Here is a 27,347-nt window from a genome sequence, read left to right on the forward strand (position 1 = left end):
TATGGCCCCTTTTATACTTAGATAATTGAACATTTTGCTTAAATTGACATTACTTCTTTATTTATGATCAGATTTTATAAATACTTTGACAAAACAACACTTACCTTAATACCACAATGGATTCCACCCAAACAATATCCCACGCCCCAACCCAGAATCCCTGCCCCCCTCCACCTCCCCCCCAAATTTTTAAATTTTTATTTTTTATTTTTTTATATTTTTATTTTTTTGAAAGACCATCTAATAAATGACCACACCCCACATTATACCCCCTCTCAACCCCCCTACCCCCCAAAAAAATAAAACAAAATTGTTTTCCTTTTTTATGCCCCCCTTCGAAGAAGAGGGGGTATATTGCTTTGCACATGTCGGTTGGTCTGTCGGTCGGTCGGTCGGTCCGTCCACCAGGTGGTTTCCGGATGATAACTCAAGAACGCTTGGGCCTAGGATCATGAAACTTCATAGGTAGAATGATCATGACTCGCAGATGACCCCTATTGATTTTGAGGTCACTAGGTCAAAGGTCAAGGTCACGGTGATCCGGAATAGTAAAATGGTTTCCGGATGATAACTCAAGAACGCATACGCCTAGAATCATGCAACTTCATAGGTAGATTGATCATGACTGGCAGATGACCCCTATTGATTTTGACGTCACTAGGTCAAAGGTCAAGGTCATGTTGACCCGAAATAGTAAAATGGTTTCCGGATGATAACTCAAGAACTTATATGCCTAGGATCATGAAACTTCATCGTTAAGATAGATTATGACTCACAGATGACCCCTATCAATTTTGAGGTCACTAGGTCAAAGGTCAAGGTCCCGGTGATCCGAAATAGTAAAATGATTTCCGGATGATAACTCAAGAACGCATACGCCTAGAATCATGAAACTTCATAGGTAGATTGATCATGACTCGCAGATGAACCCTATTGATTTTGAGGTCACTAGGTCAAAGGTCATGGTCACGTTGACCCGAAATAGTAAAATGGTTTCCGGATGGTAACTCAAGAACGCATACGCCTAGGATCATGAAACTCCATAGTTAGATAGATCATGACTGGCAGATAAACCCTATTGATTTTGAGGTCACTAGGTCAAAGATCAAGGTCACGGTGACCCAAAATAGTAAAATGGTTTTTGGATGATAACTCAAGAACACATACGCCTAGGATCATGAAAGTTCATAGGTAGATTGATCATGACTTGCAGATGACCCCTATCGATTTTGAAGTCACTAGGTCAAAGGTCAAGGTCACGGTGACCCGAAATAGTTAAATGGTTTCCGGATGATAACTCAAAAACGCTTTTGCCTAGGATCACGAAACTTCATAGGTACATTGATCATGACTCGCAGATGACCCCTATTGATTATCAGGTCACTAGGTCAAAGGTCAAGGTCACAGTGACAAAAAACGTATTCACACAATGGCTGCCACTACAACGGACAGCCCATATGGTGGGCATTCATGTTTTACAAACAGCCCTTGTTATTTTTGAAAGAGCGTCTAATAAATGACCACACCCCACATTATACCCCCCTCCCCTACCCCCCCACAAATTTTTTTATATTATTTTTTTCCTTTTTTATTTTTGAAAGATCGTCTTATAAATTATTGAATATGAACAATTTCCCCATCATGGCTTACGTTATACTGTCAAGCACTCGAATAGTCGAGCGCGCTGTCCTCTGACAGCTCTTGCTATTATTACAATAAATAAGCATTGAAAATATATGAAAAAATCAAGTTTTCATAGTAACAGAAAGGACAAACTAAGATTGTCAAAAATAAACAAGCTCTGCTTTAGTGGCACAATAAAAAACAAGCGCTGTTGCAGTAGTGTAAACAAAGAATTGATCAATCTAGCTTTGGTTTAGTTCCAGGAGACATTGCCATCCCTTTCACAGCCTGTAATGTGGAAGGTGTTGAGGCCATCACAAGCTTTGTGGAGAATAACCGCTACAATATCAACCTGCTGAAATTGATGACCTCATCATGTTTGTCATCAGATCCAAACCATCCTATCAGGGGCTTCATTCAGCTCGGCACGAGAGAGGAAGATTTCCATGTTTGGCAGAGATACGCTAATGAAATCCCCACTCCAGTGTATCTGTGTCTAGATGACATCCTGCAAGGCCCGTTCTCGGTTTCCATTGATCTGATGGAAATCGACACGTTCACTGCTGCCTTTAACCAGTGCTCTAAGAGTTTGAATTTGATTGAACCCAGTATTGATCTAGAGAAATTGATTGTCGAAAGTGAAATGATTGATCCCTTCAGCAGAATAGGTCTGCTGGTTTCCAGCTTGCTGTACATGTGCATGATTGACTGTCTAGAAGAAGCTGGTACCGAGTTCTCTGGTGTGATGGGGTGTGGAGTGTCAGAGGTCATTGCCGCTTACATTGATGGATGCGTTAGCAGGGATCAGTGTTTCCAAATTATGAACACTATTGGAAAGTAAGCGGATAATGCTTTTTGGAAAATATTATGTGTGACTTTTAATATTTTTAACCAGGTTTTCCGAAGGAAATTAACCAGGTTTTCCGAAGGAAAAAACTGGTTATTAGATTGGCGAATGCGGGCGGGCTGGCTGGCGGGCTGGCTGGCTGGCTGGCGGGCTGGCGGGCTGGCGGAATAAGCTTGTCCGGGCCATAACTATGTCGTTCATTGTCAGATTTTAAAATCATTTGGCACATTTGTTCACCATCATTGGACGGTGTGTCGCGCGAAATAATTACGTCGATATCTCCAAGGTCAAGGTCACACTTTGAGTTCAAAGGTCAAAAATGGCCATAAATGAGCTTGTCCGAGCCATAACTATGTCGTTCATCGTCAGATTTTAAAATCATTTGGCTCATTTGTTCACCATCATTGGACGGTGTGTCGCGCGAAATAATTACGTCGATATCTCCAAGGTCAAGGTCACACTTTGAGTTCAAAGGTCAAAAATGGCCATAAATGAGCTTGTCCTGGCCATAACTATGTCATTCATTGTGAGATTTTAAAATCATTTGGCACATTTGTTCACCATCATGGGACGGTGTGTCCCACGAAAGAATCACGGCAATATCTCCAATGTCAAGGTCGCCACGACTAAAAATAGATTAAAAAAAAAAAAAAAACTTACAAAGGGGGTTAATTTTTTTTGGTCATTTCAAAAGTTCAGTTTGAGTTTTCTCCCTTTATTAGATTTTTTTTTCACAATGAAAACCTGGTTTTGTGACAATTTTGTCCCTTGTTAATACTATTTATTGTCAATTAGTAGTTAAATTAAGCCATCCTGTACGAAATGTTCCGCCCAGAATTGAGACTGAATTTTATTGACAGTTCTGCCTGGAAAATTGTTGAGTCCGCCCGGAATATAGTGGTTACAAGAAATAATGTTTTCCAGGCTGAAACGAGGCAGAAATGGGGCGGAATTTGGGGCGAAATATGCTAATGAGGCGTAAAAGATTTCCGGGCGGAAATTATTTTTGCATGCTGACACAAGGCGGAATATGCTAATGAGGCGGAAAATATTGCCGAGTAGATATTAGACTGGGATGAAAATTTACGGGCGGAATTTATTTATTTCTGGGCGGAAATGACAGGAGAATATGTGAATGATTCCGAAGGGGGGGGGGGTATTATGAACTACTCCGGCATATACATAGCTCCTTAAGGTGCTGATGGATTGACGGACATTAAGAGGTCACAAAAGCTAAAAAAAACTTTTTAAAAATCACAAAAACAACACGCACCTTTCAATCTTTATCCAGATACAGTCAGTCATAAAACAAACCTTTTTAGCTCATCTATTTTTTGAAAAAAAATTATGAGCTATTGTCATCACCTTGGCGTCCGCGTCGGCGTCTGCGTTGGATTCGGCGTCGGCGTTGGCGTCCGGTTAAGTTTTGCGTTTAGGTCCACTTTTCTCAGAAAGTATAAATGCTATTGCATTCAAACTTGGCACACTTACTTACTATCATGAGAGGACTAGGCAGGCAAAGTTAGATAACTCTGGCGTGCAATTTGACAGAATTATGTGCCCTTTTTATACATAAAAAATTGAAAATTTTGGTTAAGTTTTGCGTTAAGGTCCATTTTTCTCAGAAAGTATCAATGCTATTGCATTCAAACTTGGTACACTTACTTACTATCATGAGGGGACTGGGCAGGCAAAGTTAGATAACTCTGGCGTGCATTTTGACAGAATTATGTGCCCTTTTTATACTTAGAAAATTGAACATTTTGGTTAAGTTTTGTGTTTAGGTCCATTTTATTCCGTAAGTATCAAAGCTATTGCTTTCATACTTGCAACACTTACTAACTATTATAAGGGGACTGTGCAGGCAAAGTAATGTAACTCTGACTGGCATTTTGACAGAATTATCGGCACTTTTTATACTTAGAAAATTGAAAATTTGGTTAAGTTTTGTGTTTAGGTCCACTATATTCCTACAGTATCAAAGCTATTGCTTTCATACTTGCAACACTTATTAACTATCATAAGGGGACTGTGCAGGCAAAGTTATGTAACTCTGACTGGCATTTGGACGGAATTATGTGCCCTTTATACTTAGAAAATTGAAAATTTAGTTAAGTTTTGTGTTTTGGTCAACTTTACCCCTAAAGTATCATAGATATTGCTTTCATACTTGGAACACTCACAAACTATCATAAGGGTACAGTAAAAGGACAAGTTGCATAACTCTGGTTGTCATTTTTACGGAATTATGGCCCTTTTTTGACTTGGTAACTTTGAATATATGGTTAAATTTTGTGTTTTGATCCACTTTACTTCTTAACTATCAAGGCTATTGCTTTCAAACTTCAAATACTTTCATGCTATCATGAGGTTACTGTACCTGGCAAGTTGAATTTTACCTTAACCTTTGAATGACCTTGACTCTCAAGGTCAAATTATTAAATTTTGCTAAAATTGCCATAACTTCTTTATTTATGATTAGATTTGATTGATACTTTGACAAAACTACTCTTACCTGACATACCACAATAGACTCCACCCAAACCATCCCCCGTGCCCTCCCCCCCCCAAATCTCCCTCTTATTTTTTTTTCTCATCATCTCACAAATGACCACCGCACCCTCACACTATACCCCCCCCCACCCACCCCACCCCCCAAATTTTTTTTTTTTAACGGTTAAAAAACACAAATATTTATTTTTATTATTTTATGTTTGAAATACCGTCATCCTTCGCACCCAAGAATTCCACGAATTCCACCCCCCTCCCCTAATTGTTTTTTTTTTTTTTTTTTTTTTTTAAGATCATCTCACAAATGACAACCACACCCTCACACTATACCCCCCCTCCCCAAATTTAATTTTTTTTCCATGTTTTTTTTTGTTTTTTTTTTGCATTTTTTGTTCGCATTTTTGGAAAATAATGTAATAAATGTTCACACCCCCACACTATGCACCCCTCTTTACTCCACCCCTCCCTCCTTTGTGATTGAAAATGAGAGTCCCTTCACCTTTAAAAAGAAAATAGATGAGCGGTCTGCACCCGCAAGGCGGTGCTCTTGTTTCCAGATGACACAACATACTTCATTGATCGACAATTAACTCATTTACTGCTTTAATAAACGCAATACATTAACTGTAAAGAAATTGTGGCTTAAAACTAAATACTTAAAAATCAACAGTTATGCTTGTTGGTTCACTAAAACATTCACAAATTAAATTTAAGGATTTCAAAAACTTTATCTGGACCTATGATGGAGCTTTAACACTTAGGTTTCTATTTCACAAATGACACAAATCTCGATATGGCAAAAAACATTCAATAATATATAGACACCTTTGACTGCATTATGTTTTTTTATATAATGTGAAATTAACTGCAAAGATACCTAGCTTGAGCATTCATTTTAAATGTTATAGATTAAAACCACCCGCCAAAACAGATATTGTAACTGTTAAACAATATAACTATAATAAACACAGCATTATAAGAAAACAATACAAAGTTTTAAAAAGTTCCATGATAACTCACTGAATATCTCTTTTCAGCCTTTTTTACACACTGGATGTTGACTTCCACATTTTACTTAATTATTACAGAATGTTCATCAAAGTAAGATTAATTCATCATATTATTAAAACTTCAAATTAAAAGAGTCCAATCATTGCTTTGAAACTGCATTTCAAATTTTCAAGCCACAGGTCTTGCAATCCCTGCGAGTGAACCAGTGTCTGTCCTATCAGGCTGTAGGATCATATTACCCCATCTTACCCATGCGTTCTTTGTTTACAACTGGGGGAATACAAAGATACAGCCACAAAATTGACATCGTAAAACAAAACACTACTGATAAACAGGGATAAATTTACTGCATTTCACAGCAATTTTCAACTTGCATCATACATCCCTTAATCAAATTTACTCAAAGACCCTTAATTCAAAGATATTTTAAATACATAGGATATTTACATGTTCTTTAAATGTTGTAAGGTAAATTATCATAATAAAGTGATTTAATTATAAGGTCTTATAAAAATAAGCCTGGGCCAAAATATATATAAATTTCATCAAGAACAGTATATCTAAGTTAATTATTTTCCTCTAAATTTTGAGGAGTGAAAACTTGCAGCTGAATTTGTGGATTAGTCCTATTTTTCAGTCATTCCAGCCTTAAATTTGTGTCATTTCAAGCTCATTTCAGCCTTTTTGCATGGGTTAACTATTGTATCAATTGAATATAAATGTTGTTTTCCTTGTGTATAGCAAATGTTTCCTACAATAACCATTAAGAAACTGAAATCGAACTCTTTTTATTAATTATCTTAAAGTCCCATTTTGAAATTCTTTATCAATAGTTTTCTAAATCCAATATTGTGCTCCAGAGCAATGTATGAAATTCCGCCCAAGTTAATTTTTAGTCAGAAAATCTACCCCAGACAAATGTTTTAGTATGAAATTCCGCCAGAGTCTTATTTCCGCCCGGAATTGCTTATGAGTTTCGCCTGGGAACAAATCAAGAGACATGGTCTTTTTGGGGCAGAAATCAATTCCCGCCTCTAGTCCGCCCGGAAATAATAGTTTCCGTCCCAATTCCTTTCATTTCCGTCCCATTTCCACCCTAAAATTGCAAACGGGATTAATAGAACAATGTTACACACAGTATTTTCATATAACAGTACGCTACTAAATTTATGTCGTCATGAAACAATTGTGTTTATCTTTAATAGAAAGTATAATCTCTGAATCATATTCAAAGTATTCAGAACAAACTGTGTCAGAGTTTCATGCAAGCACATATCTCAAACAAATAGGGGCATATTAAGGGTCTCTTTCTTATATTGAGAAGAACATTTTAAATGAAGTTTTAAACAGAGATGAAGAAAAAGTTATCATCTAGAGTATTCACCAAATAGTGGCAGGTATACATTACTACTTACCCAAAGGTCAGGGTTGGTGCCCGAATAATGATCTGGTTTAACCCTTTCCCACTCAGAAGAAAAGTGAAAATGGCTATGTTATGTGTTATGAGTAACTTGCAGTCTGTTCAGGTTTTATGCTGTTTGCTGCTCATCAGTATCTAAGGGTTGGAAATGAAGCCTTTAAAATTATTTGAATGTAGTAAGAAAGGTCTTTAAATACATTAAGCTTTCTGAAGGACTACAAATGCATCAAAATACATATCTTAGTGGTAAAGGGTTAAGCAGAGGTAACATCACTGTTTCTTAATAAATGGTATTCCATGGAAACTTCATACATGTGTTCTTGGTAAGGTCAAAGACAAAGTTCTATAACTCTTAACTGAAAAATTAAATGCTGAATGACCCTTTTAGTACTTAGAATATCAGATAAGGTATATTCTGCAAAATCTCTATATCACATCTCCATTTCTACTTCATGCATTCAATTGCAACAATATACATGTACTTGAGAAAATTGTGTGACGTCGCAAGTTCCATAACTCTGACCTGCTATTTATCATAAATTATGCCCTGTTTTAGTACTTTGAAAATGTGTTAACTTTACAGTCACCATTTAAAATCTCTATGTAACTATTACTACTACAGGCATTCAATTGAATCTTAACACATGTGTTTTAGGTCATTGTGTATGAGGTCACCTACAAAGTTGCATTACTCTCACTTGTAATTTAGCAGAATTATGCCCCTTTTTGTAATTACAAAATTCAGTTGTTTTTTTTGCGTGCAACCACAAAAGATATTGCGAGAACACTTTACAAACTATGTGTTCAGGATCTTCATGAGCACTCACTAACCAACACCTATATATAGCTCTGAACAGCTTTTAAGGAAGATGATGCCCCTATTTGTTATTATAAATATCATATAAAGGTTTGTAAATGAGGCAAATTAGAAAGGGCAAGTGATTGGTGCTGAATGTTGAGGTGATGGCAAACTAAGTTGAAATCTCTTCCAAAGGTGTTCAAGTTAAACAGTATTTCTATAAAATACTTTCAAGTGAAATTTGTTTACTATGAAATGTGATAAGGAAATGTACTTTCCTGAATGAAATGCTGTTGTATGTTCGTAATTTCTGCAACCTACACCACCAATTATTTCCATAAAGATGCGAGTCTAAACGGTATGATATACCTTCAACATAACAAAGACATCTCCATTGTACTATACACATTTTTAAAAACATATCTCTTGTGTCTGTTTCCTGGGTAGAACCAGTACTTTTTAACCAGGTTTTCCGAAGGAAAAAACTGGTTATTAGATTGGCGAATGCGGGCGGGCTGGCTGGCGGGCTGGCTGGCTGGCTGGCTGGCTGGCTGGCGGGCTGGCGGGCTGGCGGAATAAGCTTGTCCGGGCCATAACTATGTCGTTCATTGTCAGATTTTAAAATCATTTGGCGCATTTGTTCACCATCATTGGACGGTGTGTCGCGCGAAATAATTACGTCGATATCTCCAAGGTCAAGGTCACACTTTGAGTTCAAAGGTAAAAAATGGCCATAAATGAGCTTGTCCGAGCCATAACTATGTCGTTCATCGTCAGATTTTAAAATCATTTGGCACATTTGTTCACCATCATTGGACGAAGTGTCGCGCGAAATAATTACGTCGATATCTTCAAGGTCAAGGTCACACTTTGAGTTCAAAGGTCAAAAATGGCCATAAATGAGCTTGTCCTGGCCATAACTATGTCATTCATTGTGAGATTTTAAAATCATTTGGCACATTTGTTCACCATCATGGGACGGTGTGTCCCACGAAAGAATCACGTCAATATCTCCAATGTCAAGGTCGCCACGACTAAAAATAGATTAAAAAAAAAAAATTACAAAGGGGGTTAATTTTTTTTGGTCATTTCAAAAGTTCAGTTTGAGTTTTCTCCCTTTATCATATTTTTTTTTCACAATGAAAACCTGGTTTTGTGACAATTTTGTCCCTTGTTGTTTTTTAAGGGGAATATTAACAGAACCCAACAGGGATGTGAACACATGACCCACCGGTTGCTATGGGTACACCATATTCTCTATGTCACAGACTAAATTGCATTTCAATAAGCCTTTAGCTTCTGATGCATTCAAGCTCAAATAAATAAGTTTAAACAAATCTATTGGTCTGCTTGCACTGTAGACACTTGGAGGAGTATCGTCATGCCAACGAGGATAGCTGGTGCGTGCTGGATGTTAGTCTGCCGCTGGAAGATCTCTACCAGCTTGGACCAAGGGCGCTATTCTGTGGCTCGTATGACATAGAGCAGAGCCGGCTGGCTGTCCAGACACAGTTCCTTGATAAGTAGGTGTTAGAGGCTGGCTGTCTAGACAGAGTTTTTTGATAAGTAGGTGTTAGAGGCTGGCTGTCCAGACAGAGTTCCTTGATAAGTAGGTATTAGAGGCTTGCTGTATATAAAGTGTTCCTTGAGAAGTACATGTAGGTCTTAGAGGCTGGCTGTCCAGACAGAGTTCCTTGATAAGTAGGTCTTAGAGGCTGGCTATCCAGACAAAGTTCGTTGATAAGTAGGTTTTAGAGGCTGCCTTCCCAGGCAGAGTTCCTTGATATGTAGGTCTTAGAGGCTGGCTGTCCATACAGACTTCCTTGAAAAGTAGGTTTTACTTAGGGCTGGCTGTCTAGACAGAGTTCCTTGATAAGTAAGTCTTAGGGCTGGCTGCCCAGACACAGTTCCTTGATAAGTCTTAGAGGCAGACTGGCTGTCAAGACAGAGTTCCTTGATAAGTAGGTCTTAGAGGCTGGCCATCCAGACAGAGTTTATTGATAAGTAAGTCTTAGGGCTGGCTGTTCAGACAGAGTTCATTTATAAGTTGGTCTTAGAGGCTGGCTGTCCATACATAGTTCCTTGATAAGTAGGTCTTAGAGGCTGGCTGTCCAGACAGAGATCCTTGATAACTATGTCTTAGAGGCTGGCTGTCTAGACAGAGTTCCTTGATAAGAAGGCCTTAGAGGTTGGCTATCCAGACAGAGTTCCTTGATAAGTAAGTGTTAGAGGCTGGATGTCCAGACAGAGTTCCTTGATAAGTAAGTCATAGAGGCTGGCTGTCCAGACAGAGTTCCTTGATAAGAAGTCCTAGGATGGTTTTTAATGAAAAAAGAAGGCCTAGGATGGTTGCTGTCCATACAGAGTTCATTGATAAGAAGGTTTTAGAGGCTGGCTGTCTAGAGAGAGAGTTCCTTGATAAGAAGGCCTTAGCTGCTGGCTATCCAGACAGAGTTCCTTGATAAGTAAGTGTTAGAGGCTGGCTGTCCAGACAGAGTTTATTGATAAGTAGGTCTTAGTGGCTGGCTGTCCAGACAGAGTTCCTTGGTAAGTAGGTCTTAGAGGCTGGCTGTCCTGACACAGTTCCTTGATAAGTAGGCCTTAAAGGCTAGCTGTCTAGACAGTTTTCCTTGATAAGTAGGTAAGTTAAACTTTTTTATCATGTTTTCAACAAAGTTGAAAATAGTTTTGATAACATTTTGGTAGGCTGGCGGGCAGGTATGCAAATGGAAGTTGCTTTGCGGTTGATAACTTAAGGTTTAGTTATTGTTGATATATAAATATGTATTACTCTATTTTATTGAAAAGCAGCCTACACCATTGCTATACTATTGGACATACAAGACAAACACAGATTATCCGCAGACCCTGTACCAGATTGATCATAATAAATGTCCATTATTCCACTATGAGTTTCTGATTTTGTAGACTCATAGAACGTATTGATGATGTTGGTGGGGCATGTGGAGACAAGATTGATGGTGGAGTGCCAGTGTATACATCATGCATGCAGGGTCTGGTTCGGAGCATAGAGCGTGAACTGCGAGATATTATACCATCACCACAATACAGGTGCATAGCAGATGGTTGGTTGGTGCTGTGGATGTAAGCTTGTGTGTCCAGTTAGGCAGACAGTAGTTTTGGGGTGGTCATGATTTCTGTAAGATTCTAAGCAGATATATTTGCAGGCTTTATTATTGCAGCATCAAGGCTTTAATGCCCCAACATGAAACAATGCACTTGTCCCGCCATGTATGTACGTCCAAACATATGTTAATCACAAAGAATGTGTTGTCCACTCCTCCTGAAGTCCTGGGCGGATCTTGCTAAAACTTTTCAAGTTAAATGATCTTAATGTGCAGAGGATTGTTTAGAAATATGCTTGTGTCAATTTTTGGCAGAATTATGGCATTTTATCTCTTTTTATGCCCCCCTTCGAAGAAGAGGGGGTTATATTGTTTTGCACATGTCGGTCTGTCCGTCGGTCGGTCCGTCGGTCCGTCCACCAAATGGTTTCCGGATGATAACTCAAGAACGCTTAGGCCTAGGATCATGAAACTTCATAGGTACATTGATCATGACTGGCAGATGACCCCTCTTGATTTTCAGGTCACTAGGTGAATGTTCAAGGTCACTGTCAAGGCAATGTTTGGGGGGGGGGCATACGTCTCCGATTTCAGAACACTTGTTTTCACTTAAGACAATAAATTGTGTGTTTTCTCCTTTGCTTAAAATGCTGGGTTGCGTCCACTAAAACTGTCACATTTAAATGGAATGTTTATATTGATTTTCATAAAAGAAACACATTTTAGTTGACAAGTTTGGGCATAATTATGGCCTTTATCTGTTTTTCCGCTATGGAATTTATTGTTATAAAATTTCTTGTTTTCAACTTCAATGTACAATTAAAAAACTACTTGGCTGATTTAGCTTAAGAATGTTCATCTTAGTGACCTGGATGTGAAGATGAATGTCAAGAAAGAACTTTGGGCTCTGAACAATTTGGACTGAATTATGCCCCTTTTTCTTTGTGTCACCTTTAGAGTATATAGTGGATTTGTATGTGTCCAATCAAATGTAAAGAAGTTTAAACCTTACTTGGGATAACATATGGGATAGAGGGGTAGGGGGGAGGGGGTAAGGTATTGAATGTTTTTATGCTCCCAGTAGGGTGGCATATAGAAGTTGAACTGTCCGGCAGTGTGTCAGTATGTCAGTATGTGTGTATGTCAGTCTGTCCGTCCGTCCGAAAACTTTAATGGCCATAACTTGTTCAATATTGAAGATAGCAACATGATATTTGGCATGCATGTGCATCTTACGGAGCTGCACATTTTGAGTGGTGAAAGGTGATGGTCAAGGTCATCCTTCAAGGTCAAATGTCTAATATATGGCGTCTGTCCGTCCGTCCAAAAACTTTAACATTGACCATAACTTTTTCACTATTGAAGATAGCAACTTGATATTTGGCATGCATATGTATCTAATGGAGCTTAACATTTTGAGTGATGAAAGGTGAAGGTCATCAATCAAGGTAAAATGTCAAATAAATGGCGTCTGTCCGTCCGAAAACTTTAACATTGGCCATAACTTTTTCAATATTGAAGATAGCAACTTGATATTTGGCACGCATGTGCATCTCACGGAGCTGCACATTTTGAGTGGTAAAAGGTGAAGGTGAAGGTCATCCTTGAAGGTCAAATACCTAATAAATATGGCGTCTGTCCGTCCGTCCAAAAACTTTAATATTGGCCATAACTTTTTCACTATTGAAGATAGCAACTTGATATTTGGCATGCATATGTATCTTATAGAGCTGAACATTTTGAGTGGTGAAAGGTGAAGGTCAAGGTCATCCTTCAAGGTAAAATGTCAAATATATGGCGTCTGTCCGTCCGAAAACTTTAACATTGGCCATAACTTTTTCAATATTGAAGATAGCAACTTGATATTTGGCATGCATGTGCATCTCATGGAGCTGCACATTTTGAGTGGTGAAAGGTGAAGGTCATCCTTTAAGGTCAAATGTCTAATATATGGCATCTGTCCGTCCGTCCAAAAACTTTAACATTGGCCATAACTTTTTCACTATTAAAGATAGCAACTTGATATTTGGCATGCATCTGTATCTCATGGAGCTGAACATTTTGAGTTGTGAAAGGTGATGGTGAAGGTCATTCTTCAAGGTCAAATGTCAAAAATATGGCTTCTGTCCGTCCGAAAACTTTTACATTGGCCATAACTTTTTCAATATTGAAGATAGCAACTTGATATTTGGCATGCATGTGTATCTCATAAAGCTGCACATTTTTTTGTGGTGGAAGGTCAAGGTCAAGGTCATCCTTCAAGGTCAAAGGTAATTTTTTTTTTCAAAGCGGCGTTCTCATGAAGCTGCACATTTTTAGTGGTGGAAGTTCAAGGTCAAGGTCATCCTTCAAGGTCAAAGGTAAAATTTTTTAAATATATTTTTTCAAAGCGGCGTTTTCATGAAGCTGCACATTTTTAGTGGTGGAAGTTCAAGGTCAATGTCATCCTTCAAGGTCAAAGGTAATTTTTTTTTTTTCAAAGCATCGCAATAGGGGGCATTTTGTTTCTGACGAACACATCTCTTGTTAGAAATAGGAACATGGTTTTCCTTTTAATGACAACAGGATTCAGAGAGATTAATGTTTGGAAAGATTCACTTAATAGACCACGCTTGGAATTGCATATGTGGTGGTTGAGTTCAAGGTCAAGGTTACTTTTATTCAAAACAAGTTGATATCTGATTGGAAATTTATGCTTTGATACTTTAAATTCTAATCTCGATGAGCATTGCCTGTGAAGTGGATCGTGTTAAAGGAAAGGTAACCGATGAATTAAAAAAAGTGAAATCGTTGTGTTGTCATATACTTTTAATGGACTTGATGAATTACTAATCTTAGAGATCCATGTTATTAACAGCAGTGAGAGTAATAATGATTGGTTTCTCTTCGATCATTGCCAGTTCTAAGCACTTGTTCTCTGGGAGCGTTGACTGGCGGGACCATGCATCGGCCAGGCAGTGCCTCGTTGACCCAGCGTACATCGCAGGACTGATCACCAAGCCATGCATGCGATACCGAGCATTGCTGAACATGATGGAGAAAGGAGAGGCTCTCACAATCACCAACAGACATTACATGGACGGGTGAGAACTTTATTGATGTTTTGTGATCAATTACTACGTCCCCATATATATATATATATATATATATATATATATATATATATATATATATATATATATATATATATATATATATATATATTATATATATCAACAATTTAATGTCTTTTGAGATTTGTTGCCATGGCGTAGTGGATATGGTGTCCGACTAGCAAAGGAAAGCTAGGTCATGGTATGATCCCAGCTGTGGGTGTTCTCCCCTGTAGACATATAAGTACTGGTCTTACCCAGGAAACAAATTTGAGATTGTTTCAATGAGCCTTAGGCTTTCATAATAATGGTTTAAACTAAAATGCGATTTAAAAAAAGGGATGTAAAGTGCAAAAAATAACCAAAAATAAATTTACTTTCAACAGCATGAAATTTCATTATTTTCCAAAAAATGAATATTTCATGAACACTTAAATTGGCAGGTTGCTACTTGTAAAATTAAAATAATAACTTTGCATAGGTCATTTTCCGATTTGTTTGTAATACCCTCGAAAGAGCAAAGGTGGGTCTTGTTTATCACATACCAATAAAATTGTTCATTGGTATGAGCTTATAGCACCTGGCCTTCCTTATTGCATGCAAATAAACTAGTTCATTGTTATGATTAGCAGATTAGTGGGACTCAATGACTGTTAACAAGTGTTTGAAGCGACGCAGCCAATTTCAAATTAGCCTTATTCAATTACAATCATTGCCAAACTGATGACAATCTTACCTTTATCAGTGGGACTCAATGACTGTTAACAAGTGTTTGAAGCGACGCAGCCAATTTCAAATTAGCCTTATTCAATTACAATCATTGCCAAACTGATGACAATCTTACCCCTATCGTAGCAATAAGAGTAGGTGCACACATTATTGGTTTTAATTAGTGTTAGCAATTTAAAATGTTTAATCTGAAACATGCCTGAAAACAACACAACATACCCTATTGGTAATATAGTTGTTAACAATTAGCGCCTATCGATATGATTAAACCTTAACCAAAATAACGCTATTGTTTCAGCTTGACTGCAATCGTGTTTAACAGGAAAAGTCAAGTGACTGAAGTGCATAGTATTATGTTCTTCGAAATGTGTGATAAAAGTAACTGAATTAATATAGATTAGGAAACGGAGAAAGGAGGAAAGGACGACTAACACATGATAATTCATGCATCATCAGCACATACTTTTTTATGCCCCCGAAGGAGGGCATATAGTGATCGGACTGTCCGTCCGTCTGTCCGTACATCTGTCTGTCTGTCCCTCACACTTTGCGTTTAGGTTTCGAAAAAAGGCTCATAACTTCTATGTCGCTTCAGATAGCAATTTCATATTTGGCATGCATGTGTATATGGACTAGGCCTTTCCATTCGTACACAAATTTTGACCACTGTGACCTTGACCTTAGGGTCCGCGTTTAGGTTTCAAAATCTGCGTTTAGGTTTCGAAAAAAGCTCATAACTTCTATCAAGCGTTTATAGGGGGCATAAGTCATCCTATGGTGACAGCTCTTGTTTTAACATTTTTATGCTCACCCAACATTTATTTTGGGGGAGCATTTAGTCGCCGCTTCGTCTGTCCGTGTGTGCGTCTGTCTGTATGTCTGTCCGTCCGTGCACAATTTTTGTCCGGGGTATTTCTCAGCAACTAATGACCGGAATTCAATGTAACTTTATGGGAAACTTCACTACCAAGAGGAGATGTGCATATTATCAGCGGGTTCTGGTCGGATGATTTTTCACAGAGTAATGGCCTTTGAAAATTTTGAAATTTTCCATTAAATGTTCATATGGTGCAATTCTTGTCCGGGCTATTTCTCAGCAACTAATGACCGGAATTCAATGAAACTTTATGGGAAGCTTCACTTCCAAGAGGAGATGTGCATATTATCAGCGGGTTCTGGTCGGATATAAAATACGGGACGTATTATGTGAAACCCCTTGGCGGGCGGGCGGGGCGGCGGGCGGAAGGCATCACTTTGTCCGGACTCTAATTCAATTGTATTCATCCGATCTTCACCAAACTTGGTCAGCAGTTGCATCTAGTTGATATCTAGGCCAAGTTCGAATATGGGTCATGCCGGGTCAAAAACTAGGTCATAGGGTCAATAAGTGCATTTTCAAAGGGGCCACTTTGTCCGGACTCTATTTCAAATTGTATTCATCCGATCTTCACCAAACTTGGTCAGCAGTTGCATCTAGTTGATATATAGGCCAAGTTCGAATATGGGTCATGCCGGGTCAAAAACTAGGTCATAGGGTCAATTAGTGCATTTTCAACGGCGCCACTTTGTCCGGACTCTAATTCAAATTGTATTCATCCGATCTTCACCAAACTTGGTTAGTAGTTGCATCTAGTTGATATCTAGGTCAAGTCCGAATATGGGTCATGCTGGGTCAAAAACTAGGTCAAAGGGTCAATTAGTGCATTTTACTTTGTCCGGACTCTAATTCAAATTGTATAAATCTTATCTTCACCAAACTTGGTCAGTAGTTGCATCTAGTTGATATCTAGGCCCGATGATTTTTACAGAGTTATAGCCCTTTGAAATTTTCTATAAAAAAATTATTGTTCCCCCCAACTACTGTGCCCTCAAGACGTTTCATATTATCTGAATATATAGTGAAATATTGAGACAAAAAACCTTTGGGGAGCATCTCCCGTCTCCGACGGTTTCTTGTTTTATTTCTGGAGACTACTTTTTTTCAACTACACAAATCATGTGTTAACAATGTGCAATAAGCAACACTGATAAAAAATATGCCTTAAATCTGGTTAATCATTTACACTTAACATGCAGAGCCGAATCGGGAAGTTTTCTGGAGAACCCCAGAAAGGGGCTCAGTTACCACGAAACCTCACTTAAGTGTGGACTTGATGACACTGTCAACACGAGTCTCTATGACGACAAGAGCCATGACTGGAGCTTGCGACAGACAGGTGTAGTGCCTGACCTTGTGTGCAAACCATCAGTGTCTTCCCTGTGTGATACGTTGGGAAAGCTGCACATGATAGGTTATTAGATACACGTTCTCATTTATATTCATCTAAAAGGGGTACTGGTATATTGATAACGAATGTTGTTATTGTTTTATAAATAAAATATTCTATTTACATGTAATTATTTAATGGCTCCATGACATAATTATAGGTCTTGTTGCTTAAGTTCAGTTAAATAAAAATTTGGTAATTGTTTAAGTTGTCCTTGGTTCACTTCTCTGGCACTGCTATTCTGATAACAGTGAAAATTAGGCTTTACTTTAAATTACACTGGCCTGTAACATTTCAAAGAGTCATAATTTGCATTGTAAATATTGTTTTGAATTCAGGATTTCATAAACTTGTATTTTGTTACTTTATAATAATTTATATGAAAGAGAGAATACACATGTGTGTGTTTCTCTCTTGCAATATTTAATATTGTCAATATGCCTCTTATGTTTCTGACATTGACACCTAGCTATGCTGTGAAAGAAAATAATTTCTAAGGGCAAATTTTGCCTGATTGCTCTTGTTATTAAAAAGCTTTATTTTTCCTCTGTAAGTGCCTTAAAGATTGCTGTTCAATATATTTTAATGTCATAAATACATTACCTGCTATCCATAGTGATACCTTTTCAAGGTGGGTTAGCTCCTCCAGAAATCTTCAAGCGCCGAAATTGGCCACCTCTCTAAATGAATACAGATCAGGTTAAACCTAGTACAATCTAACCTAACCGGAAATCAAGAACCGCAACTCATCTTCCTTTTCTGGAGACCGCCATGCAGATCGCCATTTTACGTTGTCATTGAAATTTGGTCTTTTTACTCAGTTCTGCGTGGTTGTTTGGGTTTGAAATTGATAAATTGCGTGATTTATCGTTTCTGCTCTATTCAGAAATTGTTTCTTGTAAATATTTTGTTGAAAATTAATTATTTTTCAGACTTCGCCGGGTTTTTATACGTGCTCATGCACTTGAGCACGTTCATTTCGTGTTTTTAGTCAACAAGTTATTGACTATAATGTACAGTGTATATACATTGTTTTACTGTTTATTTCAGTAATTTTGTTCTTTTAAAACTGTTTTATTACGTAGATTCTTTTCTTTTTCTATTTTCAGAATAAGAATGAATCTACAAATTAGAGGTTCATGTGGTCAAATAAAGGCTTCGTGGGATTCCCACAAGACTTGTTTGTCGTGTACTTATTGTACTGTTGATCATAAATGCTCTGTTTGCAGTGCGTGGGACGATGCGACGTGGCAGAAAGCAATCCGTCGCAGAACGTTTCTGAGCAGGAAACGGGCAGATGAACCTTCACCAGATGATAAATGACAGGTGACTTTGCTGTCCACGGATCACAGATTGCAGCATCAGTCACCGGGTATAGGGCAAGATGGAGATCGTACTGTGCTAAGTCAGTTAGACAGTCGGTCAACATATGACCATATGACGACTCCCGTCAGCCGGTCTTTGCCCGATGGCATTGGTCAAGGACATCGACCAATGCCGGACCATTTGTCAGCCGCCATACGGTTATTACCTGGTCATGATATGACCGGTACTTCACCGGGTACCGGACCTGTCTTCGGGGACCGGTCCAGTCACCGGTCCATGGCACCGGTCACCGGGGACCGGTCCGGTCACCGGTCCGTGGTACCGGTCACCGGTCAATGGTACCGGTAACCGGGGACCGGTCCGGTCAACGGGACCGGTCCGATCACCGGTCATCTATCAACAGTAACCGGTCCGGTCACCGGTCAATACCACTGGTCAACGGGACCATTCCCCGGTCAAGACTACCGGTCACTGGTCAGGACTTTCGGTCACCGGTCAGGTCTTCCGGTCACCGGTCAGGTCTACCGGGTACCGGTAACTGGTCATCGATCAACAATCAGTAATAGACATCGCTCATCATCATCGGACTATTCCTTCTCTTCTTCCTCTTCTTCAAAGGCATCTTGGTCGTCAACTAGTACCGACAATAGCGGTAGACGTCGTACACGCTCTCCTTTATCGAACAGTCCTCATTCAAGGCGTCAATAAGATTGTTACCGATCATCTCGAGACTCTTGGAGACGTTATTCTAAGAGACGTCATTCCCATCGCAGCCGTTCTGTTTCTCGGCATCGCAGGGATAAAGCCCGTCGTCATGCTTTACGTAGGCATTGTTGTTCTGACTACTCTAATCCTTCACCGTACTATCCTGTTTCGGATTGTAATGTCTCTATACCCTTTGTACCAGTTCCAGTTTCCAGTTTTACATTAACACATATTGATGCGCCCCACCTTTTGTTCAATGATATTCTGAATATTAATATTTGTTAATAAATTATACTATTTATGTAGTACACTTACCTTTTAATACATCTATTAACATTCCAAGAGTTTTGATGATCACCAGTGAGGGAATTTTATTTAAATACATGACTGCATATTTTTTATGTCTATACAGAATGCATTTTATAAGTAAAACCCCCCTCACTGTATTTTAAGCTTCCATAAACGTTTTATTATTTTATTGTTGCTTAACACTTGTAAGGAGCGAAGCAGTTTCTTTGTTTAATGGCGTCCTGATAGGCAAATTCTCCATTTTTTTGTAATATGTATCCATTTCAACTCACCACAGAGTTTTAATAGTTATTTTCCTCTGTCATATATCATATCTCATTTTACTAAAAATCGCTCATGGTAAGTCCTCTTCAGAGCTTTGTTTACATTCGCTACGGCGGCCATCTTGGATTCTTAGATCTTGTCGACCCGGGTCGATTTGCCTTAGTTGGTCGTTCGATCATAGGTCGGGTCGACCGGGTGCTGAATCGACCAAGGATGATCAGCTTTCTTTTGGAATCATTCCGGTTCGAGCCTTCACTAAGAACGGTCGTATTTTTGGATCATAGAACTAAAGTGGTGCTATTCGGTGGATGATCAGCAGAGCAGTTAAACTTGAATCGCTGATGCAGTTTGCAGATAAGGTTTTCTACTTTCTTTCTTGTAATTGTTTCGCTTGAAATTTCAATCGGTTGACCTTCATGAATTGTCTCATTTTTTGACTTCGAATCGGTCACTTGCCTTAAATAAAGGACCAACTAATTGTTTTTAATGAAAATTCAATACTGCTCCAGCAGCTGGAGTTTCACTTCTTTATATTGTGTGTTTACATCCTGTGGTGACTCATCCGAGATACAGATTCTTCATCTCAATTTTTAAGACGATTAACGTTTTCTGTTTACAAAGAAATAACTGCTTAGCTCCACGAACCAGATATTCAAGAGTTTTATATATCAGCTGTTGTAATCGCACAATTGACGTACGTTATACAGAATAAATCTTAAAACTTATGGCGGCGTTATTTTGCTTGAAACTTGTTTACGACTAACTAATTAAGTCAATACGGGGAAGTTCAAAACGGGGCAGTACGCTACAACATTGCTGTGACTGGTACTAAATCGCAGACCTTGTCTTCTGGTGTTTACCTCACCACTACGGATACTTGCTCTGCACCACGGGTATTGGCTACGCTACCTAGTCGGGTACCTCCTGCTGCTACACCGTCGAATCCGGACACTTTATGGCTTCAAGATTCTTCTGGACAATTTGTACCGGTCAATTCTGATAATTTACCGTCGACTTCCGGTTTAAATTATCATTGTGTTGATTTTGTGTATGGTCATTCATCAGATACTTACACTCTGGTGCATGATAATCGGCTTAGAATTTCCACTTCTGTTTCCGCTGATTCAATGCACACAGCTGGTGTTGTAGACAATGAGGCCGATTCAGAGGCAGATTCCAATAATGACACTGATCAATATTTGGCATCAATTAATCAGACGTATGAACTGATATTTCAAACTCTCGGTGATGATTATTGCCCAAGAACTGCGGAGATGTCTACTAATTCGACGATTTCGATCACGGAAAAATTAGTTCTCACATTTGATCTCAACAGGCTTTCTAAGGCTACTTCTCGCCTTGATACACGCCTTCCTATTGGTTCTACTGTCTTATCAGTTTTTCAATCGTTGGAATCAGCTAATAAAGCCATTCCAAAACGAGGAGAACTGTGGAAAGTCCCTCAGGATTTGTCTGACCCTAACAGAATGAATGTACTAGAAGCTACAAGCCTTCTGTATTAGATCCAACTTCCGGCTTGGATTTTGCCAAATTACCGGTTCAGGATCCTGACATCAATAAGCTTTTGCTTAATATGCATACTTCTTCAACTTCTGTTTCTGTTCCTTATTCCATGTTGGAACACTGGAAAGTGAGAGAACCCAGATCTTTAGGTCTTACCAATCAGACAGATCTCATGCTAGCAATTATTTTGCAGTTCGTGTGTGATTGGTCGGATTCGGTTCCTGAAGAACTTCGTGATTTGTTAATTCATCTTTCACGAACGACATTGTCCCTTTCACATAATGCTGTTTCTTCAATGTCGGAGATGCTAAGGAATTGTAGAGATCTTATCCTTTCATCTTTACCTAAAGATTTTCTATTAGAACCAGGTATGAATTCTCTCAGTACGGCACCTCTCATCAGGATTTCTTTTCGGTGGAAGGATACAAGACGCAATTTCAGCGGACAAAGATGATCAACTTCATGCTTCTTTAGCTAGAAACAACTCTGGACAACGCCAAGGGGCCTTAAAGCGACCTGCTTCTAGACCTACGGCAAATCCAGTAGTTAAGAAGGATAAGAGGAATAACCTTTTTTTCTAAAAGGCCTTCCTTGAATCCGCGGTCAGTTCCTAATAGACAGTCTTCATTTAACAGACCTTCTGTTTCTCAGAAATCTTCTGTTAAGAACTCTGGTAGAAAGAACAAGCCTCAGGCGGATAAGAGTTATTCCAAACCTCTTACCGGCAGGGGCGGACCTCCTCCTTATCAGCCCTAGCAGCCAACCCTTTCTCTAATGCCGGAAATACCAGTAGGGGCCAGACTCCTACATTTTGCAAATCGTTGGCGTCGTATAACTTCGGATGCATGGATTCATTCTCTTGTTACAGAATGCCTGTCTTTTCAACTCGAAAACACACCTCCACGGTCTCGCGTCCCTATAGAGCTGGTATCTCCGCTTCCACATATTCCAGAGTCTTTTCTCGGTCTCTTGGAAACATAGGCGGTAGAAAGGGTTACAGACCCTTATTCTCCAGGATTTTACAGTCGTCTTTTTCTAGTTCAAAAGAAAAATGGTTCCTGGAGACGCGTAATAGACTTAAAAGTTTTTGAACATGTATCTACTCAAACCACCTTTCAAGATGGAGACTCCTTCCTTCATAAGGAATTCCATCAAACCTCTGCACTGGTTGGTGTCCTTGGATCTGGAAGATGCGTACTTCCATGTTCCTATACATCCCAACTACCGGAAGAACATTCGTTTTGCCTTTCGAGGAAAGGTATACCAGTTCCGAGCGATGCCATTTGGGTTGGCAACAGCTCCGCTAGTCTTTACCAAGCTTATGGCTGCAGTAGGAACACATCTCCGAGTGCACGGTATTCTGTTTCTTCAGAACTTCGACGACTGGCTGCTACATCAGCGCGATCGTCCATTGCTTCTGCATCATCTGGAATTTTCTTGGAAGGAACTCCTATCCTTAGGGCTCCTTCTAAATGTAGACAAGTCAGACCACATTCCGTCTCAAGATTTCACCTTTGTGGGAATGAATTTCTTAACTCACATCAACAAGGTCAGAATGTCTCGTCAACGTATATCAGACCTTCTGGTGAAAGTCAATTGGGTTTTGTCCCAATCTCATATAATAGCTCAAGAGTTCCTATCTTTCAACGGTATCCTGAGCTCAGTACCAGACTGTGTGCAGTTAGTCTGTTCCTTCGTCCTTTTCAGCATTACCTCTCAGCTTGTTGGAAATGGTCTCCAGACAATCTGTTATCGCAGATTTCAATTCTTCCGGACTTAATACCTCATCTTCAGTCGAGGAGACTCTTTTGGCAGGAGTGCCCCTTCTTCCTCCGAAATCGTCTTTGTATCTGACGGACGCGAGCAAGGAAGTTTCAGGGTTGTGGTCTCAACAGGAGTCACATCTACATTTCAGCAATTTAGAAATGCGAGCGGTCTTTCTAGCTGTATCTCATTTCCAGTCACATGTTCGAGACTCTTTTGTGATGGTGTCAACAGACACCACATCAGTTGTGACTTACATTCAGGCACAGGGGGGACCACATTCTCACTCCCTTTATCTGGAAACCAGGGAATTAATTGTTTTTTGCAAGACGCTTTACATTTATCTTCTGGCCAATATTCCAGGTCGCCTCAATGCCCTGGCGGATGTTATGTATCGCAAACACCAATTACTTCCATCGTAGTGGACACTTCATCAAGAAGTGACCAACCAGATTTTTCTCATGTTGGGTTATTCTCTGGTAGACCTATTTGCAACCAGATACAACCACAAACTTCCACTGTATGTGAGTCCAGGTAACGATCCAGCAGCGTGGGCAGCAGATGCGCTTTCGTTCGATTGGGACCAACTGGACGCCTACGCCTATACCCCACCCATTCTGATTCCCCAAATATTGGAGAAAATCAGGATGAGTTCGTGTCGAATACTCCTGATTGCCCCTTGGTGGCCCATGAGATCTTGGTTCAACGATCCTCTCAGTCTCCTGTTCGATTATCCCAGGACACTTCCTCACAGATCAGATCTTCTGTCTCAAAGAGGCATACTATATGCGGATCCAGCAATGTTCCACTTACTAGTCTGGCCGTTATCAGGCAATCTCTGCAGAAGAAACGCTTTTCTGTCAGGGCTTCAACCCTAGTTGCTTCTGCAAGGTGAAAGTCCACCAGAGCAGTCTATGATGCTCGATGGAAACTCTTCTCTAATTGGTGTATTCGAGGGAAAATTGAACCCCTCAATCCCTCTGCTAGACGCATAGCGGATTTTCTTATCTATCTTTTTGATGATAAGAAACTTTCTTTGAGCTCCGTCAAAGGATATAGATTTATGATTTCGCATAAATTGGCTTTTAGTAAGTCATCAAAAGTCTGTGCTGATCCAGCTTTTTTGGAACTGATTCGATCTATGGAACTTAAACGTCCTGTTTCTCGGATACTTAATACTAAATGTGATTTGGCTTGTGTTCTCGATTCTCTTACTAAGGCTCCATATGAACCTCTGGATCATGCTTTTGTACGGTTCCTAATTTGGACGACCGTTTTCCTTCCAACTATCGCTTTAGCCAAACGGAGAAGTGAAATTCATGCTCTTTCTATCGAGGATGGTCATCTTCGTTTTGATTCCTAAGATGGATCTGTAACGTTATGTAAGCCAGGGTTCCTTGCTAAAAATAAACTTCCCTCTATGGCTTCTAAACCCTTCAAAATTCCAAGACTTTCTAATACTTGTGGACATGAAGATGAAGATAGACTTCTTTGCCCGATCAGGGCGTTGAAGTTCTATATTACAAGAGTAAAGTCTATTCGAGGTTCTCGCAAAAGACCTATCATTCCGTTAAAGAGGGGTGGAATGTGTCTGCGGCATCTATTTTTCGTTGGGTGGCCTCTACTATTAAGAAGGCTTATTCATCTCTCACAACTAGGGATTTATCCCTTTTAAGATTAGACCGCATAAATTAAGAGCTCTTTCGGCTTCGTGGACGTATATTAATAATGTTCCTCGTTCTGAAACGCTTCAAGATGCTATCTGGAGAAATCCGACCACCTTTTCCTCATTCTATCTTCGTTCTCTTGAGTGTCAACAAGACAATTTATATATGTTGGATCCTCTTGTAGTTGCTGAAAGAGTAGTTTCTTCCATGGTGTAAATGTGCTGGCACTATCCGGAAACTAAAGTACAATACTGTACTAACGAAGATTATCTGAGGGCATAGTTCTACTATCTCTGGCTGAAAAGTTTAAATATGGGTTTTGCTGTGATGGGAAAATATAACGAGACCTTTCCGCCACAGCTACAAAATCAGCTAGGGATAGCAGGTATGTATTTATGACATTAAATAAAATTCTTAAAATAAATTTCATTTTAATTATTAAATACTTACCTGCTATCGGTAAGTCCCACCTCCCACCCCGCTCAAAGTTTAATATGTTCATATAATTTTGAAAAGGAAGATGAGTAGCGGTTCTTGATTTCCGGTTAGGTTACATTGTACTATGTTTAACATGAAATATATTCATTTAGAGAGGTGGCCGATTCCGGCGCTTGAAGATTTCTGGAGGAGCTAACCCACCTTGAAAAGGTATAGCTAGGAATAGCAGGTTAGTATTTAATAATTAAAATGAAATTTATTTGAGGAAAATTTGTTTTAATTTTGAAAATATTTAAAAACAATACAAAGATAAAGAACATTTGCTATATATAATCAGAGACATTTTCATCAACAAATTTTTACAAAATCCTAGAAAATTTTAAAGCGATACAATATTGAAATGTTTGTTAACAAAATAGTATATAGCATTTAATATAGCTTTTCCACAAATTATTCAGAACTAACATTCAATTCCCCATCTGAAGCAGCAGTTTCATCACGCTTTCTACTGGTCATGTCTGTAAGTATCATTGTATTTCAACTAATATTACCATCAATTTTCTTCAGGGGAGACAATCAGTGTATTACAGCTGTTTCCACAGAGTGATGGCACCTGTGCCCAGGGGATTGAGATGCCATGTTTGAGCCCCCTGGTGACCTGGGACCATTCCCAGGACTGGGACCTCCCACACTGGCTACAGTTTTCATACACATGTAGGTGGAGTTAGTTAAATATGTTGGCCGTGCTCTGTGAAAAAGAGGTTTAATGCATGTGAGTAAAGTGTGGTCCATGATTAGGGATGACACTTTTCGCTTTTATGATAGGTTTCGTTTCAAGAAAGCCTCTTCTTAGCAAAAATCAAGTTTAGGCGGAAAGAGTAGTGCGTACAACATTTTATGCACATGCATTTAACCCCTTTTTCACAGAGCGCGACTCATTTTTAGTTTAGAACGTCTGTATCTGAATAACATTTCTATATAATAAGTATCACATAAATATCACATATATTTATAGGGCTTCCAATTTCAGGTCTTCAATAGTCATTTCATATAATACTAGTGTTTAATTGATTCTTTTTTGATAATTACATATTTAGAAATACCAGTAGGTATTGTCCCAACAGATGCTATAAAAATTTAAGTTTGTTGTTTTTATCTTAGCTCTAACGAAAAAGCTATAATCCAGCTTCAATTGTTATTGCAGTAAAGGACGAGTATGAACCCAACTTGATACACCGCGGCCCATACGAAGGGATATACAGTAACATTGCTGTTCTTATCTACAATGTCATCCACGAAATAGCCAATGCACACTTTGGATATGAGGTTTGTAGGGAAAAAACTATTTAAAAAACATGTGTCCTTGCCTTTATGGACAGATTATGGACCTGTTTTAAATGTTTTAAAGGTATTTTTATGCTCCCCATTGAAGACGGCAGAATACAGCAGTCTGTGTGGTTTAGTCTAGGGTCTGATCATTTCTGCAAAATTTCCTGTTTTAGCCATATATTTGCAGACAGTTGCTTGAATGATTTAACACTAACTTGGCACACATGTAAACCATCATAAGAAGATGTGTTGAAACCAAAGTTATGTGCAAATTTCAAGTCAGATTTTCTTTGAACAAAAGTATATGATTTTTAGTGCCGTACTATGCAAACAAACTATAAGCTGATTTGCCGGTGTGTGGAGTGCGGAAGTATTTATCCACCGATTATATAGTACTTTGACCAGCATCAATGGATTGGCTGAACTGATCATCACGAAAAAGGAGGAATGTTACTCATGAGAACCAGATCCCCAATGGCAATACCACATTCATGGTCCAATGTCACAATTAACAAATTATTCAATAACACATTTTCAGGAGTACAATTTGGTACGGCATGTTTTTTGTGTGTTTTTAATTGACTTATTATGAGGGATTAGCTTGATATGATAGAAGGTTATGCGTAAGTGGGAAAG

The 27,347-nt window shown here is 39.0% G+C and overlaps 1 protein-coding gene across 3 annotated transcripts in view; it reads left to right on the plus strand.

Moving 5' to 3' along the window:
* Nucleotides 1-27,347, plus strand: part of LOC127844262 (fatty acid synthase-like) — a 108,490-nt gene that overhangs the window by 20,944 nt on the left and 60,199 nt on the right. For all 3 annotated transcript variants that reach the window (XM_052374326.1, XM_052374329.1, XM_052374328.1), the window contains exons 12-18: nt 1,881-2,460; nt 9,573-9,734; nt 11,140-11,283; nt 14,198-14,380; nt 17,195-17,409; nt 25,950-26,096; nt 26,587-26,708. In XM_052374326.1, coding sequence (XP_052230286.1) covers nt 1,881-2,460; nt 9,573-9,734; nt 11,140-11,283; nt 14,198-14,380; nt 17,195-17,409; nt 25,950-26,096; nt 26,587-26,708 — 1,553 coding nt within the window. The remainder of the gene's footprint in view (nt 1-1,880; nt 2,461-9,572; nt 9,735-11,139; nt 11,284-14,197; nt 14,381-17,194; nt 17,410-25,949; nt 26,097-26,586; nt 26,709-27,347) is intronic.

The sequence above is a fragment of the Dreissena polymorpha genome, chromosome 9 (assembly GCF_020536995.1).
Source record: "Dreissena polymorpha isolate Duluth1 chromosome 9, UMN_Dpol_1.0, whole genome shotgun sequence".
NCBI classification, from domain to species: Eukaryota; Metazoa; Mollusca; class Bivalvia; order Myida; family Dreissenidae; genus Dreissena; species Dreissena polymorpha.